The sequence below is a fragment of the Hydra vulgaris genome, chromosome 04 (assembly GCF_038396675.1).
Source record: "Hydra vulgaris chromosome 04, alternate assembly HydraT2T_AEP".
Classification (NCBI taxonomy): Eukaryota; Metazoa; Cnidaria; class Hydrozoa; order Anthoathecata; family Hydridae; genus Hydra; species Hydra vulgaris.
Window position 1 is genome coordinate 27,620,001 of NC_088923.1, and position 19,642 is coordinate 27,639,642.

Here is a 19,642-nt window from a genome sequence, read left to right on the forward strand (position 1 = left end):
CTTGTTGAAGATAAAAATAATCTCATTTGTGGTAGCATGAAAGTTTTTCGTGCCAAAGAGTGCGCTATGAAGTGCTTCAGAGTAGAATAAAATATAAACTGTAAAGAAAATGGAACTTGGAATTTTTGTCGATGGTTAAAAAGACAAAACTTTAATCCTTATGCATGATAAAACCACAGGCACTTTCAGAATTTTTTTTTTTCAAGAAAACCATATAACTGTGACAGAGAAGCCTAGAGGTTGCTATCTTACTCATTACACATCAGAGTCTAAATCTGAAATAAGTAAACCAGCCAAAGAATATGCTATTACTTAACTGGTTAATGGAAAGAGGAAGATCTCCAACTAATTGGTAGTGATACTACAAATGAAATGTCTGGATGGAAAGGTAAAATGCTTCATTTTGTGGAGGAACTTCTCTATCGAAAACTTTTTATATATTTTTGCTGGCTTCACATTAATAAGCTTCCATTCCGTCATATTGTGGAAATACTTGACGGACAAATTTAATTTAGAAAAAGGATGACGTAGAACAGTTGGTAAACTGTTTTCAAGTTAATAATCTTGAAAGAATTACTAAATTTATGCCAAATCCTCTTTTGGAGCCTTTAAATCGGTAAAGATTTTGTTAAGTAAATGAGCCCTGACAGTTTAGTTGCATAGAAGTATTTGAATGCAATATTAAAAGGAAATCTTGATGCTAAAGTAGCAGATCTTAAATGTGGTAGATTGTCTCACAGACTGTGGCTTGCTTGTGGAATGAGATGCTTGCTTCTATGTATGAACAAGCATGATCTTAAACCTGAGAATGCAGAGATCTTAAGACCTTTGCAACTTAGTTGCAAAGATCTTCAGATCTCTGCATTCTCAGTTAACTTTAACCCAGGTTTATCAATATTTTTTGAGATTACAGTAAATCATGGCATTAAATACGGTTCTGTTAATCTTTTAAAGCTATTTCGACTTTGGCAGAAGCAACATGATAGGGTTAAAGAAGCCTCTAAACCTTATCTAAAAAGTGAATTCTTAATATCCTTGTTGCACTTCTCTGTTTTGATAACTCAGAACAAAGGTCATTTGCAGTCGATATAATATTGGCAGTCAAGGCCGGGAGTGAACATGGCCCCGCTGATGTGAGACCCTTTAAAGCTCCACAAACAACAAACTTTAATACTTGTGAAATCAAAGAACTTATTGATTTGAAGAAAGAAGTCATTACTGAACCAGTTTTCACAGCAAAATTGTCATTAACCCAATCCAATACATTGAGAGTTTCAAACCTAGGGGTTCCTTCATATTTATTACATGCCCAAAGTTGTGAGAGAACAGTCAAATTAGTTATCGAGACAGCTAAGTCATTATGTGGTTGGGATAAAAGAGATGTTTTTTATACGAACTCTTCCTTCATCTTGTTTTCCTGATTCATATAATTTGCAATCTTTTAAGTTGTCTGTCAATCGTTATCTTGCTCTATAAACTTCATCTTTTCTCTTCCAGTACTTTCTAACTCTAATAGTGGTTGCTTGCAGCCTTGAAAGTAAAGATGTGTTGAAAAAAAACTCAATTGCGAAATAGTGAAATAATGCCTGTGATGAAATCAAAAAAAGACTTTGTTTAAGTGATCAATGCAAAAAAAAAACTATATTGTAAAATGTTTAAAACTTGTTCTCTCTTGTTTTCATACAGAGTGGTTATATATTTAGTTAGTACCAATTTTTTATTATTAATTTAATATTGTTTGGTCATTATTACTGTATTTGTTACTTGGTTGTTTTATCTTCAAGCTTTTTAAATCTATAAGTTGTTTTTATTAATTTTTTAAAATTGTTTTCGCAACTATGGCATTCCCACTATTGGAATGAATGAAGGCAGTTTGTTTCTTGAAGAAGGAAGGGGGGGGGGGAGGAGGTAAACAATTTCAGTCTCTTTGCTAAACTTTAAAATCTTTGGAATGCATAATACGTTTAAAAAGAAAGGCTTTTTTATTTATGATTATATAAACAGTAACTGTAATTTATTTTGATAATTATAATAAAATTATCAAATTTTGACAGGTCCTAACCGTTTTTATACATTCCTGGCAGAGGAATCCTGGGGGTCAATGATAATTTTATCTGTTATATTACTTGTGGTTACTTTTTATTTAATAAAATTTAACTTGTATTAATTGTAATTTTAATTGTATTAATAATTGTGTAAAATTTTTTAAAAATTATATCCTAATACAAGAATAGCCGTGGCGCAGTGGTTAGAGCGCCCGCTTACAAAGCCAGAGATCCCGGGTTCAGAGCGAGCTGAGGGAATATTTTGCGCCATTGCACAGTGGGAAAAAGTGTGCCAAAATACCAAAAAATCAATGTCGGCATTGCACGGTGAAAATTTGTCATAATGGTGAAGACATGTTCATTAGAGAAAATATCTATTTAAAAAACATTAATTATTAATTTAAGCGTAATTGTATGCAGTTATTTACTCTTTAATTTGACATGCGTTTCTAAACGCTATTTTGCATTTTTTATGTATCAACTTTCTTACGCAACTATTGTTTTAAATTAACTTAATTGACTTTCATTTTTGAATATATTATTTTAATTAACAATGTTTTTTTCGCTCAGACTTTTAAAAACAATTTAACGTAAGTTTTTATGCATCGAAAACAGACATTTTGAAAACAGACAGTTTTCGATATTTTTTTTGCTACTAATCTTTACTATTAGGTATCAGATAATCTATCCTCCAATCTCCTCCAAGCATTTGACTATGTAAATCTCAGTTGATGAGAAATACCGAACATGCAAAAAAGATGTTTTGTAAACAAAGAATACCTACAAATTCTTTCATTACTGTTATAATATATAAGTTCTGTAAATATAAATCTAAAAAAGTTATTTTATGACAAATACATCCATTGAAAAGTAATAATTTTAATGTTTACACAAAAGTTGTCTTATTCATTAAAAATATTTCGAATTTTTCACCAAAATTTAATTTTTTTAATACTTTTTTTATATTATATAATTACGCGTGTATTACTTTATTTATGCATTTTATATATAAATATAGCTATTCTAATAAAAAAAACTACGAAAATAATTTTAGCACAAAAAACTCGATCTTGTCCTACTGTGCATTGGTAAGGATAGAGGCGTGAACTTCCTATTTAAATGCTCTTTACGCGGTTCTCTGTGACATGATTGTTAGGTTTTCTTGGGGCACCTAAAACAAAACTTAAAAGAGAAAAAAATTTAAAAAGATTGATTTTGAATAAAACCGTAATTTTAAAACACGTTTACCGGAAGCTAAGCATTATTATTTTACAAAAATATTATCAAAATTTCCTATGTATTTGGGTATGGATTCCCCATACCCAAATACATAGGAATCCAAGCGTGCTTGTCAAAATTTTGGAAATTTAAATTTTGACTAAACTATGTTATACCCTATTGTATATCTAAGTATTATTTCCGACTTTTCTGATACACAATAATACAATATATTATTTAGTTTGGGTCTGATTCCTGAATAATCAATATAATAAGTCGACCACGTATTATTTCACAAAATTATCTGTTGTAAGTCAAAATAGATGCCTTAAAATTAAAACAAAAATTAAGCTGAAAAAGTAACTCAGTTTTAAGAAACATATGATGTTCTTTGTTCAGTATTTTGGGAAATAACTCTTCACTAATGGTCGTCTAAGAATCAGATACGATCGTGAAAGCTATAATTTCAAGTTGATAAATAAAGTTCTACAAATATAAAAAGTTGTACAAAATAGCAAGCACACAAATGTTGAGAAAAGTGAAATACAAATGCTAAATCAAAACATAGTAAAGATTGAGGTAATCTGAAATTCACCAGAACAAAATATTGTTTTATAAATATTATTAATCAATTTTTAGACAATATGCAAACCATAATAATGTCAAACAAAATACTCCCATAAACTTTCTAGGTGTGGTCTTGGATGAAATTTTGTCGTGGAAGCTTCATATAAACACTTAAGAGAGAAAGCTCTCAAGAAATGTTTCATTGATGTATAAAGAAAAACCTTTCCTAAATACCATATCCTTAAAAAGTTTATATTTTTCATTAATTCATAGTCACCTAAGCTATGGTAACATGACGTGAGCAAGCACAAATTATACTAAGCTTAAAAAACTCTACAGTAAACAAAACATGCCTTCGAAAAAATTGTCCTTGAAATAAGTAAAAAAAATTGTGAACCTATCTTATACAAACTTGGAACGTTGAATGAATACAAAATTAACATACATCTTGTTTTATAGTTTATCTACAATAAAATATCTTTACCAATATTTCCAAATAAAATATCTTTACCAATATTTCAGTTTATTTTTATAGTTTATCTACAATAAAATATCTCTACCAATATTACCAAATAAAATATCTTTACCAATATTACCAAATAAAATATCTTTACCAATATTACCGAATAAAATATCTTTACCAAATATTTATAGTTTATCTACAATAAAATATCTTTACCAATATTACCAAATAAAATATCTTTACCAATATTTCAATTTTATTAAGCGAAATAAGCCATAAATACCATACTAGACTCTCATATAACAACTTTGTCATCACAAAATTTACATTAAAGTTAAACTCATACTCAGTCCAACACCGCGGATCTTATATGAGGAAATTTTTCCCCCAGATGGTTACTATCAAGAATACACTAAAATAGACTAAACTGTTCAAGTGTAAAATACACTTGAACAGTTTAGTCTGTTTAGTATTATCTACGGGATTTTTTTAGAAAAATATTGTAAACTAACACAGTTTATTTCTTTTATTTTTCTTTAACTTTAGTTATAATTTTAGTTATATTTTAACAGTTATATCAATTGAATCAATGTATACAAAAACGTTCTAAGTTATCTTTTTTAATATTTGACTATTTGATGAAAATTTGTTCTTTGAAGACAGTTCCACCATTGTATAGTAAAACATTCTAAATCAGACCTCTCCGTACACGTTAAATAGAGAGCTGAAATATTGTCTGTAAACTAAAAGGTTCTAGGTCAGTGACTTAGAAGGTTTTTGTTTGCAGCACTGAGAAAACCAGCTGTGTTCTGCTGGTAGCTTTCAGATGTTTTTAATCCAATTTTTATTTTGTTTTGGTTACGAGTTTGAGGTTATTTGGGCTTTTTTTATTATTCATGTAGTTTTCTCGCAGTGAACACAATGTTTCGATTTCAGATCTTTTTTATTCATTAAAAAAACTGCCTCTACAAAAATTCCTCGTTCAACTTATACTTTAAAAAACACCTCAAATATGCTCATAAAAAAACCGTTTAGACTATACTTATATTTTCACAAGGAAACAATTTAATTATTAAATTGCGTGGGTTTCTCCCACGCAATTTAATAATTAAATTGCGTTATGCATTGTAATTATTACAATTCATCTCGTTGTTTTAATGAAAAAGACTTATAATGGATGAAGAACCTAGTACTAGCAATGGAAGAAAGGTTAAAAATGAGGCTATGTGGAAAAGGAATGTTGTTAAAGAAGCTAGAGTGAAAGGTAAAGAGTACATTGACTACAAAGGAAGAACTGTACCTGCTACTACTGTTGGAATTGATTGCATGTGAGATTTGTATTGCAATTTCGATACCCAATTAGTCTTTTAATAATTTGTTTAGGCCTATCATAGCATAACATGCAACATGTTTTCATAAAAACTTAGACAAAACTAATCCAACACGTTTCATATCGTTCCATTTAATTGTCTGTAGGCCACTCATTGATGGGCTAATGGTCCAAACTTACAAGATGTCTCAAGTCGTCGATCGCATCGTCGAGTTTCCGCAAAATGTGTGCTACCCATTGGGTAATGTTCCAATAAAAAAATTGAAACTGCAGGATATTAGAAAGCTAATGCAATATGTTGCGGATGAGTTCAGTGGTTTTTATGATGAACTCATGAGCTGGCCAACAACCGACGAGACGAATGGCGGGGAAGAGGAACACGATATCCAGTGAGGTGTCTGACAAAGGCTTTGTAATCGGTCCTTTTATACATTGTGTGATTTAACATGTGTAATAGTTTGAGCTTTGATTTTTAATAGTTTTTTGTACAAAAAATGAATAAATATATAAAAGACAAGCTTTTTGTTATTATCCTTAACAAATGTAAACAAAAAGGTTCTAAGTCAGACAACTTTAACTATGTATAACACATATATATATATATATATATATATATATATATATATATATATATATATATATATATATATATATATATATATATATCACAAATTTTGATATATATTTTAACAAATGCGGCCGTGGCGCAATGGTTAGCGGCCGTGGCGCAGTGGTTAGAGCGCTTGCTTTATAAGCAGAAGATCCAGGTTCGAAACGAGCTCTGGACAAATTTTCGCGTCACGGTAAGGAAGGAGGCGTGAACTTCCTGGTTAAATGCACTTCCGCGGTGCTCTGTGACAAGACCGTTAGGACTTCTTGGGGCACCTAAAATAAAAAAAATAAAAAAAAAAACAAATCTAATATTTAAAGATGTCAAAAAGCACCCAGAATTTTTTTTGAATTTTTTAAAGTAATAATTTTGGGTTTAATAAGTTATTTCTCGTTCCCCGAAAAAATAGTTTTTATGACTTAGAACGTTTTTGTATACATCGATTCAATTATGAAACGTAATTTTACACATTTTATATATATATTATCGCAAGTATTAATCACGATTTTATATATTTTATTGTAAAAAACGACCTGTAATAAGCCATAACGAGGCTCGGTGATAAGGCAAACTGATGTCTACTTCTCGCTCTAGCCATTTGTTTTATTATTTATAAAACAAATGGCTATAAATTGTAACTTTCTACGGTAAAATTAAAATTAAAAAAATAAGTTATATTTATACATTTTTTTATATTTTTAAAAATAACTTCGAAATTTGTTTTTTTTTGTGTAAAAAAAGGGCATTATTTAATAGCTTTAAATCCTACTGTAACTATAATTTATTTATTTATTTTGCACAATAGGTTCAACCAAACATTGATTACACATATAATGAAGCTCGTTCAGCCAAACATTGATTACATATATAATGAAGCTCGTTCAACCAAACATTTTACATATAATGAAGCTCGTTAACAACGAAATAAATGATTGGAATGAACTACTGTACCCTGCAGCTTTGCATATCGAATAAATAAACAAGCCTCTACGATACACTCTCCCTTTGAAGTTATGTATGGAGATAAAGCTCAGATTCCATTTGGTTTGGATAACCGGACAAGACAGGTTATTTTTTAGGATTCCAAAATTGGCTAAGCCAAATAAGGATTAAGAATGGCAGATTTCGCTGAAAAAATTGGCGCAAAAAGAAACACGCTAAAAAGAACACCACAGTAGCAAAAAATATATGCAGAAAAAACGTTACGATATTAAACATTAAGCTCAATTATTTTTGTTGGTGACAAAGTTTTGAAATGCAAGAACACAGAACACAACAATGATACAGAAATGGATGACAAGTAAGCTCAAAGATTACACGGTCCTTACCCAATAATATAAGTTTTAAACAAAGGAGTTTATTGTTTACAAGATAGCGAAAGGGTATTGAAATAAATTACTAACGCTCTCTAACTAAATAGATGGAATGAGTCACAGGAACACACCATCAGATCAAAATACTGATGAAGTTATAATAACAATTATATTATATGATAATTATATAGGTTTCAAAATTTATATGATAATTATATAGGTTTCAAAATCAGAATCTTGTATTTCAAACTACAATCTAACAATTAGAGATAAACAGATCCTGATTTCAGATGCCTGGCTGAACTACAAAATTATTGACGTGGTCAACAAAATGGTTTCAATACATCTTAGTACCAAAAACAACAAATCAACTCTTCTAATTCAGAGAAAACCTGGATGTCGCGAAGAATGATAATCAATTTACAAGCAGTCACTTGTGAGTCGTTCATCATTCTTTACAACGTTAACCATTGGGTAAATACTGAAAGAAATAAAGGAGAAGTTTTTATTTAGATAGCTTTCATGGCTTCATTTCAATCTATGTTAAAGCTCAAATGAGGTAACTCTATGTTAATCTTCTTAATCCCGAGGGTTTTCTTCCAGTGACAACAGTCCCATGCGAACTACAACCAAATGCATCCGATTGTTTATGCAGCTGCTTTTGCATTATATGTGGCAACTTATGAAAGAAAAGTATGACGCAGACATTTGAAAACAAAATAATGCATTTGCTATTTAGAAACATCAATCATTACATCTTTTCTAAAAACCATCTTACTTAAACATGGACGCAAGTAGGCGATGCAAATTATCAACATTTAAAACAAGTTAAAAACAAGTTAACTCAATTTTAACTGCTTAATCACTTACTTCATTTATTTGTTTATTTATTTATTATTATTTTTTTTTGTTTTTTTTTTGTTTTATTTTTCAATAAAACGCTGAAGGTCATGAGAAAATTCTGCATCAAGATCTGCCATGCATATTAATGCTATTTGATATAGATTTTGGATTTTTATTAATGAATATACTTTCCAGAAGAAGTGTTTGTCCCGGTACATACTTTCCAAGGGAAAAAAAATATGTTAGAAACATTTATTGCGCAACACCGACAATAGTGTGTCAATATAGCGAAATGCAAATATTGTTTTCTTTGGGAAAAAACGCCGATATTCGGCAATATTTTAGCTAAATTTTTCCAGGAGGTGGTGGTGGGGGGGAGGGGTTAAACGCCGTCCAAATTTTTTTCATAGAATAGCCCCTGGTACTGTAATACACAGCTTAACCTAGAAAATAATTACCTGTACATAGTCTTGAAGTTTTTAGTTAATGTTAAATTGTAAATGTGCATGTGTAATTTCAAATGAAAGTCAACACAAAACAAAAATATGTTTCAACCTAGCTGCAAAGACAAATAACTAGGTCTATTTTGTTTTTGCTAAAATCATTAATCTGAGGTCTACTCTAAATACAGTTATTATCATAATTTATAGATTTGTCTTTAAAAATAATAATGCTTACAGTAATAAAACTGCTAGTAATGCCAATCAGTTTAGGTATCAGGGTCGGTTAGTTTAAGTTAACTTTGTTGCGATATACTGTGGTATGCGATATCATCTAACCTTATTATATTTATTTTGCAGCTTAAACTACCTCGGTATCTAGATTGAATGAATGACTACATAAAATTTATTTTTACAAGTAATGTTGTTGTTTAACACGCAGAATAATAATGTTTTATTTTTTAGCTGCAAGAGGATCAACTTGAGACTTTAAACTGAGACTTTGAATAAAGAGGATTAAAAGGAATAAACCATTTCTAAACCTTTAACCCTAAAGAAGAGCACGAATTATTCTTTCGATTCTTGATTGATGCGCAAGAAATAAACAATCCAGGAAGGAGCAGAATTTAAAAAAAAAATGTGCTGCCTTTACATATCATGTTATGGTCGATTCTTCTCAAGTGCAGAACTTTTATACAGGACGTCATATAAAATAAATATTTTCCGATGTCATATAAAACAAATATTGTCTGATGAAACTAAACTTCTTATTATGCAATACATTAAAATCTTTCCAGCTAAGGAAAACTATTTTCTTTTTTCAGTGAGTGTATTTTGTTTTCATAAAAATAAAAGCAACAAAACAAACATTTTTGTGTACCGAGACATTAGGCTGTATACAGTAGACCAAGTATGTGATTTTATTAACAAATCGTCCAAAAGTTTGTGTCTTTCAAAGTTTTCTCAAAAATTTCAGGCTTCAAGACGTCATTTTATAAAAAAAAGTTTTATTTTCGATGAAACCAAAGGTAAGAAAGTTAGTAGGAAAAAAAAGTGTGATAATCAATAAGTTCACGCTTTACACATACGATATATGGAAACGACGGGTAAAAAATACATGGGAAAAATGCATGGGAAAAAATACAGGAAAAGATACATGGGAAACAAGGGTTTATTTAGACTGATAAAGATTGTTCTCTCTAACTTGATATTTTTATAAATAACTTTAGAACCTACAAAAAATCACAATAAACTGATTAATGACTTGTGGGAAATTTTCCATTATAAATTTCGCTAATTTTTTCTCCATCGCTTCTGTGTATGATGAGGTTGATTGAGTAGGTTAAGTAGTACGTTACATTGACGTTGACGTTATTCCTTGTATTTTTACAGATTTTAAGATGCCTTTTTCATACTCCTTGAAAGCAATTTTGTTTGGAATCAATAAATATTTTAAGATATTTTATTGCTACTTTTTTTGTTTTTATTGCATTAACAGTTGAGTTGATATCTAGCTTGGGATCCTGTAGTATCTTGTTGATCACCTTGACTCGAGATGATGTTCTCTAAACATTTTCCCTGATAGTCCGCTAACATCAGCCTGTTCATTTCCGTTACCTACAATTTGATCGACGGTTTTTATAAAGTGCAGATAACCGCGTGATTGACCTTCGTAGCATCAGCTCTACATGACCATCGAGTAGTGTTGATTCTTTTCGGAACATAAAATGAGAGATTTTTCAGCATTTCATAGCAATGTGTTGAATAGGTGAAGAAGACATATATCTTCTCAAGCACACCAAAAAAATACACAACGGCAGGACAACGTTCTGCTGCTGCTTAACCAATCAAATTAAGAGAGTTCCCTACAAGTAAATGAGTACAAGCTATATGTAAAGATTAAGTATTAAGTTTAACCTGCACAAGTAATTCAGGCTGCTTGGTTGTTTTTAACTGTCATTTTTGCCTGCAGACCGGTATCCATGCTTGTAGAGGAAGTCCACCAACCCATCAAACAAATCTTGTGCCTCGTGACTCTGGTTCAGGATAAACTTTACAAACCTTTCAACTAGGAGTGTTTTCTTCATATATTGAAATGCTAAAGTGAGCGGTTAATGTTTCCCACTCTTCTGGTGTGGAATCTAGTGATATTAACTAATACTTTGATTCTTTAATACGTGACGTTGTTTCAAACAACACATGCTTACCCATTAGTTTAATGAATTATGCGCAGATTGTTGATAATAGATAGTTAACATGCTCACTTCTACGGTTAGCATGGTTTGTATGTGCTGTTTCAAAAAATTATCTGCTATGAGCTACAGCATGCCCTAGTTATCATTATTTGGTGGTCCAACAGTTTCATTTTCTCTAGTTTCTACAGTTAATATAGCTTTCTATAACATTTATACAATTAATATAGCTTTAGTCTACCAAGTGGTTTTTTTACGGCTTAATGTATTAAAATAGGAAGGTGTCTCGTGGTTTAAAAATTTACCATGCGTAGTTTATGAGGTGAAGAAAATACTGATCAGCATATCAGATGTTTATTACATTATAGTAAAATACATATAAATTTACATTTCAATCCGAATTAAAATTGACTGAATAATATAGTGATATATTTTCATAATTAAAAATATCAAGATAAAAGAGTTTTTAGTTACATTTTTTATAAATTACTTTTGATTTGCCATTTAAAGACAAAATTGTTGACTTAAAAAGGAATAGAAAGAAAATAAGCAAACTTAAAACCCATCCAGGTAAAAATTTAGTTTTTAACAGAAGAGGATAAATTTGATGAAAATCAAAAAAAAACTGTGAAGATATTATCTTGAAAGATAAAACTAAAGTTTTAAATAGTAAATGTTAATCTTCTCAATGATCACAAAGGATTGCATGTTCTAAAAACATCGCATTAAAATTTTTTTTGCAAAATAAAACGTAAAGAAAAATTTTTAAGGTTATAAGGGAAATAAACAAAATTTGGTTAGTGAAAAATTTGAGGAGACAATAAAATTATTGGATATTTAATGGAGATAAGAAAAACAGTATCTACAGCCTTTTAGAAAATTAAAATGTTGTTCTTATTTTAATTCAAAAAAGTATTGAGGAAGATTTAGCTCCAACTGAATCACGATTTAGAATAAACTAAGATGCAAAACTTGCTTTTCAACAAGTTTTGCACTCAGTGCAGAGAGAGAGAGAGAGAGAGAGATGAATCCGATAACAATGATAACCAATACCATTACAATCAAACCTATTTAGCTTCCGTGTGTAAAGATTTTTTTTTAAAATTTTTGAGAAATTAACGGCTAAAAGAGCTTCATCGTGTTCAATCAATATATGAAAAATGTATGAATAACAAACGTGTTCAAACGATATACGAAGAATATATGAATAGCAATCGTCTCCAAACAATAAATGAAGAATACAATAAAAACTACCACCAATTTATTTTTTAAAAGATATTTACATAAAAACTCACAACTAATTTACAAATGGCGTTTTACAAAGTTTAAATATTATTTCACTCAACCAAAAATTTAAATATCATAGTTTAAATTTTACTACTTTTCCCCATTATTCTTTTTATTTATGGATAACATCAGATTTTACACTATTTATGGATAACATCAGATTTTACACTATTTGGATTAAGTTTCAAAATAAAGTTCCCGATAGTTTTTTAATTAACTTCTATAAGCTTTTAATTTAAAATTTTTATAACTTAAGAGAACCAGCTGCTATATAGCAATAAGCCCTGTAACCGAACCTCTGTAACCAAAACCCTTGTAACAAAACGGTTACATTGTGTATTTTCATGCAACGTTGTGATGCAATTTGAAAAAAAAAAAGTGAAATTTTATATAAATAGAAGTCTTAAAAACAATTTGTTATCGACAAAAGTTTTATATAGTTATATATGTAATCTAAATACTATAAAACGTTATCTAAAAGAATCGTGCCAAACCAATGCAAAATAGCCATTTGTCAGTTTATTATTTGATTTTGATAAAAATGAAAATCTTATTAAAACGTAATAAGTTAAACCATCATTATAAAAATGACATTTTATGAGAAAATATAAAATTATAAATGCCCGCATTTATTAAACATAAAGAAACTCAAACTATTTATAACAACATACTACATACTAAATATCTTTTGGGTTTTCATAGATAATACAGAATAGAATTGTGAATGAACCAGAATCGTCGATTTGAATCTTCAATATCAAGTTGTAATTTTTTTTGTTCGTTTAGTACTTTTAGGTTCAATTCCAATTCCTAAATAGTCATGAATTGCCAATTGAGCGCTAAATGGAATCAATCTAAAACAAAAATTAAAAAAACCCGTTGCAAACCTCAAACTATTGCATACTTATACTAATGTCAAATCAAAACGTTTTGCTTAAAAATTATATTTTTAGGCAAAACATAATTTATGCATTTTCAAATTTTAAATTACAATTTATGCATTTTAAAATTTTCAACTATAACTAATGCATTCTTTATATTTCATATGCAATTTTTGTTGATAGTAACTACTAAAACTAATTAATCATTTCATATAGCTGAATAGAATTTTATTATTTGTTGCCTAAATAAAAATACTAAGTGTTCAGTAAGAAAAAATAAGAAATAAAAATACTAAGTGAAGATGATTGTTAGAGATGTCAAAGATGATTGTTAGAGATATTAAAGATGATTGTTTGAGATATTGAAGATAATTGTTAGAGATGTTGAAGATGATTATTGGAGATGTTGAAAATGATTGAAGATCTCACTAAAGATGGCTAATCAAAAATGGAGCAAGAATCTTTAAGCAAGTTTTACTGCTGTTGGAGCTGCAAAATTTGCAAAACTTAGGTTAAAATATTAAAATTTAGGTTCTAGGTTATGTTTATTTCTTCAAAACTAATTTCATTATAAACTAATTATGTAAATAAAAATAGGTAAAAACAAAAAAAACAAAAAAAATTCAGGGAAACCTTTTAAAATAACAAATATGTGGAATAATTTACCATGATTTAAAAATTTCAGTCATAACATTTAGTAAGTTTTTATTAGGTAATCAAATTCCATCTTACATCCTAAAATTCCAAGAAGAAATTCCATTTTACTTCCTGAGATTCCATCTTCTAGGAGTATAATGTAAGATCTTACATATTACCTCTCAATCTTACTGAGATTTAAAAGAGTTTTCTGAGTTATCACCAAAAGGTTCTAAAACTATATATTAAACTGAAATTTTTTCTATTTTATGTAAGAGAAAGTTTATTAAAAAGTTAAAAATAATAAAAACTATATACTTAACTGAAATATATTTTAATTTTTGTGAAAATTTCACAATTTTTAATAGTTTATTATGCCATTGAGAAGTTTAATAGGTTTATAAACTTCTCAATGGCATAATCAACTTATAATGTGAATATCCGAAAAAAAATATTTTAAAATAAAAAATATTTTAAAAACTAATGATATGCAGCAACGGTCACAACAAAATTAACAAAATTTTTGTCTTCTAAAAACAACTTTTATGAAAATAAACAAAAACAACTTCAAAATATATTTTAACAAGTATATTATGAAATTTGAATTCAATTTTAATATGCTAAAGAAATACCTTTTGATTGTGATTGCATAAAATATTTTAGGCAAAATCAACATATCTTGATTGGTTCTGACAGCATTTACAATAGCTTTTGCAACTTCAGATGCTTGTAAAATTGGAATCAACCAAGGAACACTGTAAAAAAAAAGTTGAAGCATTATTTTTTAAAAGAAAGAAAAAAAAATGCATACGCATTGTTACTTTTTTCTAGTGACAGCTTTGCTTCTTGTAAAATATGCAATATAAACATACAGTTTTGGTTTTATGTAAAAACATATATTTTTGGTGTTAAAAAGCATGTTTTCAGTTTGTTTTTTTCAAAATTTTCTAAGAAAGAAAAAAAATCAGCTAACAAATGGATTTGCTTAGCTTCATGGTCCTAGACAAGTAGGCGTTCAGGTAGGGAGAGGGGGGGGGCAAAGGTCTATTATGGACATTTTGTTTTTGTTGCGCCTCTAATTAAATATATTTATAAACAATTTGAAACTATTTATAAGACTTCATTTTTTAAATGTGTAAAGAAAAATATTTAGCAACTAAATTAATAATAAAGATAAAAATGCTGCAAATAATTCTTAACACACCCACTCAACACTATCTTTTCTATAAAAAAATGCACCCACTCTACACTATTTTTTCTATAAAAACATAGAACTCGTTATATAGAAGTCATTAAAACATGTTGAACTCATACTAATGTAAGAAAAATTCTTTAAAAATTAATGTGTATTTTCCTTTTTTGTTTCTTTGTTTTGTAGTTTATTTTGAGTCACTTTTAAAAAATCTTTCAAGAATTTAATATTTAAAATTATATATTTTTGGATATAATTTATATATCAGTTTGCATAAAAGAGCGATGACAGGCTTGTTTTAAAAACCTTTGTATTTGCATTATTGTATATGCATTTCTCAGTTTCAAATTAGATTAAAAAGAGGTTTGTGATAACTGTAGTAACAATACATGATTTCTATGATTTACTTTATTCGTGTTTTTAAAATGAAAAGACCCTGTTCAAAAAACTCAAATTGTTTTTGTGACAACCTCCTGACAAATTCTGAAATAGCTTAAACATTAGCATAGATAATATAAAGAAAAAAAACATTTTGTTCCATAAATGATGCTTTTTAGGAAAAAATTAGATTAAATATAAAAGCTTTACAACTATTATCTAGATTTTGTTTCTGGGAACAACTCTGCTTAAACTTAACTGCATCTAATAAAGATGTTGAGCTATCAAATCATGTTTGCAGTATCTTGCAGTAAATAGTAGTCATTAAGAGAACAAAGAAATAAGAAATGTACGAAAAGTTGCCTCAAGAGCAATTTCATGTCAAAAACTGAGGAGTTTTTACTAAAATAACTGAAACTTGACAAAAATATAAAAATTTACAAATATTTCAAGGCATTGGTTAAGAACATTTTCTATTTTGCCCTTATGTTAAGTTGAAGAATTATAAATCATAATGGATTGATCAAAATGTTAATATCAAACCAAAGATGATTAATTGATTGATAATTAATAGAAAGTTGATTAAAAAAAAGAGCTACATGATTTAAAAAAACTTTGTACAAATATAATACTAGCACAATGAAAAAATCATTTTAAAATTTTGGAAATTTTTTCATTGATAACATAATTAATTTGGATTTTTTTATTATATAAAACATATTCAGGAGGTGCCAGCAGTCATTTTCAAAAAAAGTTATTTTTAGAACCACCCTAATAAATATAAATATATATATATATATATATATATATATATATATATATATATATATATATACACACACACACATATATATATATACACACACACATATATATATATATATATATAAATATATATATATATATATATATATATATAAATATATATATATATATATATATATATATATATATATATATATATATAATATATATATATATATATATATATATATATATATATATATATATATATATATATATATATATATATATATATATATATATATATATATATATATACACACACACACACACACACACACACATAACAAACAGAACTGTTTCCTGAAAAAGCTTGTATCAGAAGCTGTGTTAAATTTTGAAAATAATATTATCTCTGTTTGTAATTTTTTAAAAACTATATACGCATATCTAATAGTTAGAAATACGGCAAAGTGAAATAAATATATGTTTTAATGGTGCAGGAAATCAACTTATAAAAAAATTTATTGCAAATTAAACAGAAATTTCTTAAACTATTTTTGCCTAACTGATTCAAATCTATCTTGTCCTTATTTTAAAAGCAAGACAAATTCTGTTTTCTCAAATTCTGGAGATTCAATAAAAAAACAAAATTAAAAAACTTTAAAATTAAAAAAATGCATTGAAATTGATGAATTTTCAAAAAATATATTTATCAAGGTTAGGGTCAAATACATATTTTTGTTTGTTAATAATGGGCTATATATTCACTATTGTCTTTGTATTTTTTTACTAATATATCCTAAAATACAAATATTGCATTAGTATTTGGAAAATGCTGATTACATGTATTTGTATTTGAATTCAGAAATTCAGATTTAAAGCGTTTGTATTTGTATTTAATTAAATAAATGTACCCCAGCCCTGATGTTTATGAAGTTACACACAACTTATGTAAGTTACTTATGTAAATCAATTAATATTACCACAGGGCAAAATATCACAATTGATATTACCACAGGACAAAATATCACACTTGATATTACCACAGGACAAAATATCACAATGTTAAATATCATGATAGAGATTACATTTTATAAATTTCTTATATAAGAATTTCATATAAGAATTTTACAATTATATATAAGAACTTCTTATATAGGAATCTATATAAGAAGTTCACAATTATTTATAAGAACTTCTTATATAGGACACGGTGCATAGGAACATTGCTCTGAGACCTTGCAACACACCCCCAGAACTTTTTTTTTGTTTATTATCTGAAGACTCTTCCTTATTTCAAAAATGTAAATTTTTTTTTTCAGTAACGGCTTAGAGAGAAATCACATATTTTAGGCGAGTGCCTAGTAATTTTGTTGTTCAAGATAGGGAACTAAGAGCTATGTGGCATACTCAAATTTTTAGTATGCCACTGGTATCAAATGAGGATGACTAGCAAAAAGTTATAGGTAATTGGAGCTAACCTAACCCCGACTCAACCCCTAATTGCCCCCTTCCTAGAACTACGTCCCCTTAAGATAACTAATTTTTTTTTAAGTTCTATTCTAAATTAGATCAAAATTTATAGACAGATTTAAAATTTCATCAAAAACTTTTCGTTTAAGATTTATGACAATAAGAAGTTTAAAATTCCGTAAATTCTCAGAATGGTCATTTTTACCCCCTGAAATAACTTTGAATGGTCGTAACTTTTAAACTAGAAATCTATTTTTGATGAAATTTGAAATCTGTAGATGAATTTTGATCTAATTTAATATAACACAAAAAAAATTTGAAAAATTCCTTTAAGGAACCATATTAGGGGTATTAGGGGTCCAATAGGGTTAGCTACACTCTTAATTAAAAGGTGTAAAATTACACTGTTTTGGTGTTAATATAACCTCAAACAGTATTTTTTGAAACTCATTTAAATAAAAAGTGTAAATTTACACCGTTTTGGTGTAATTAAACACTCTAAAGGTTAATTTTTAATAAAACGGTTTAAAATAACATTTTTTTTTAATCACTACACCGTTTTAAAAAAGTGAATATTCTGATTTTTTTTTCTTTTTACACCTTTTTATAAAACGGTGTAAAACAGTGTAAAGCTGTTTTACACCGTTTTACATTGTTTGATTAAAAGGTGTAGAAAAAGAAAAACTTTACAATACTTAATTTTTACACCCATTTGAAATGGTGTAGTAAATATAAAAAGGTGTTATTTTACACTGTTTTTTTAAAAATCAACTATCAGAGTTTACACTCTTAATTAAAAGGTGTAAAATTACACCGTTTTGGTGTTTAAATAACTTCAAACTGTGCTTTTTAAAAGTTTAAACTTTAGTTAAAAACTAAAGTGCGTCTAACAACAAATAATTAATAAGTTTATGTTTTTGGTGCAAAACTGCTGGCCACTTTTGAAAAAAAAAATTAAAACCACTATTTATATGCAATAAACTAAAATGATAAATTTAATAATTTTTTTTATTATTAAAATCTAAAATAATAATTTATTTATAAAATGATTCATTTTTTAAAAATTTCTATATAATTTCATTTCATTTGAGACCCAACATGACATACTTTTGGAAAAATTATTTTTTGATATTATTAGGAACTGTTTAATGTTTAAGGGTCTTGTGGCACCCCTAAAAATATTTTTTTATTCAAAAATTTTGAAATCCAGTATTATTTAGTTTTATATATATATATATATATATATATATATATATATGCATATATATATATATATAAATACACACTCCTAGTCGACGCTTACAGGGACAAGCTTTTTTGTTCCCATTTTGTTTTTGTATTTTCCTTTTTTTATACAATTTTTATCATAAATACAACTATTTTTTAATTCTTATCATATTTTTATTTTTATTTATACATGTTTAAATTTATTTTTTTATTATAGACATATGTTTTTATATATATTTTTGTTATTTTTATTTATTTATTATATATTATATTTCATTTTTATTTTCATCTATTTACAAAAATGATTATTTACAGTAATATAACCATATTTACACCTTGCCATAACCCTAAACCTAAGCCTGACCTTGATGCTAACCCAAACAAAACCCTCGGTTGATGTAGCAGCAATCTACTGCGAGTCAGGCTATTTGATAGTTGATGTATGTACTTTTTGTTCTCTATAAAAGTTGCTTATGGGGACATTTTTTTTACAAAAAAACAATGGTTACAGGGACAAAAAATTAATGGGTACGGTAAAATGTCCCCGTAAGTGTTCGTCTTTCTGTAAAATCTGTCCCCGTTAGTGATGCTATATGTATATATATATTTATATGCATATATATGTATATATATGTATATATATACATATATATATATATATATTCATATATAATATACATATATGTATATACATATACGTGTATGTATATGTATATATGAATGTAAGAGAAAGATGAGTATATGAATGTAAAGATGACTATATGAAACTTGAAATACTTTTTTGTTTGTTTGTTTATTTT

The 19,642-nt window shown here is 27.7% G+C and overlaps 1 protein-coding gene across 1 annotated transcript in view; it reads right to left on the minus strand.

Moving 5' to 3' along the window:
• Positions 1–12,281: 12,281 nt before the first annotated feature.
• Positions 12,282–19,642, minus strand: part of LOC100200877 (estradiol 17-beta-dehydrogenase 11) — a 48,082-nt gene continuing 40,721 nt past the window's right edge. The window contains exons 5-6 of the mRNA XM_065795954.1: positions 14,458–14,580; positions 12,282–13,162 (exon numbers count right to left, since the gene is read on the minus strand). Of these exons, the coding sequence (XP_065652026.1) occupies positions 13,066–13,162; positions 14,458–14,580 (220 nt within the window). The 3' untranslated portion in view covers positions 12,282–13,065. The remainder of the gene's footprint in view (positions 13,163–14,457; positions 14,581–19,642) is intronic.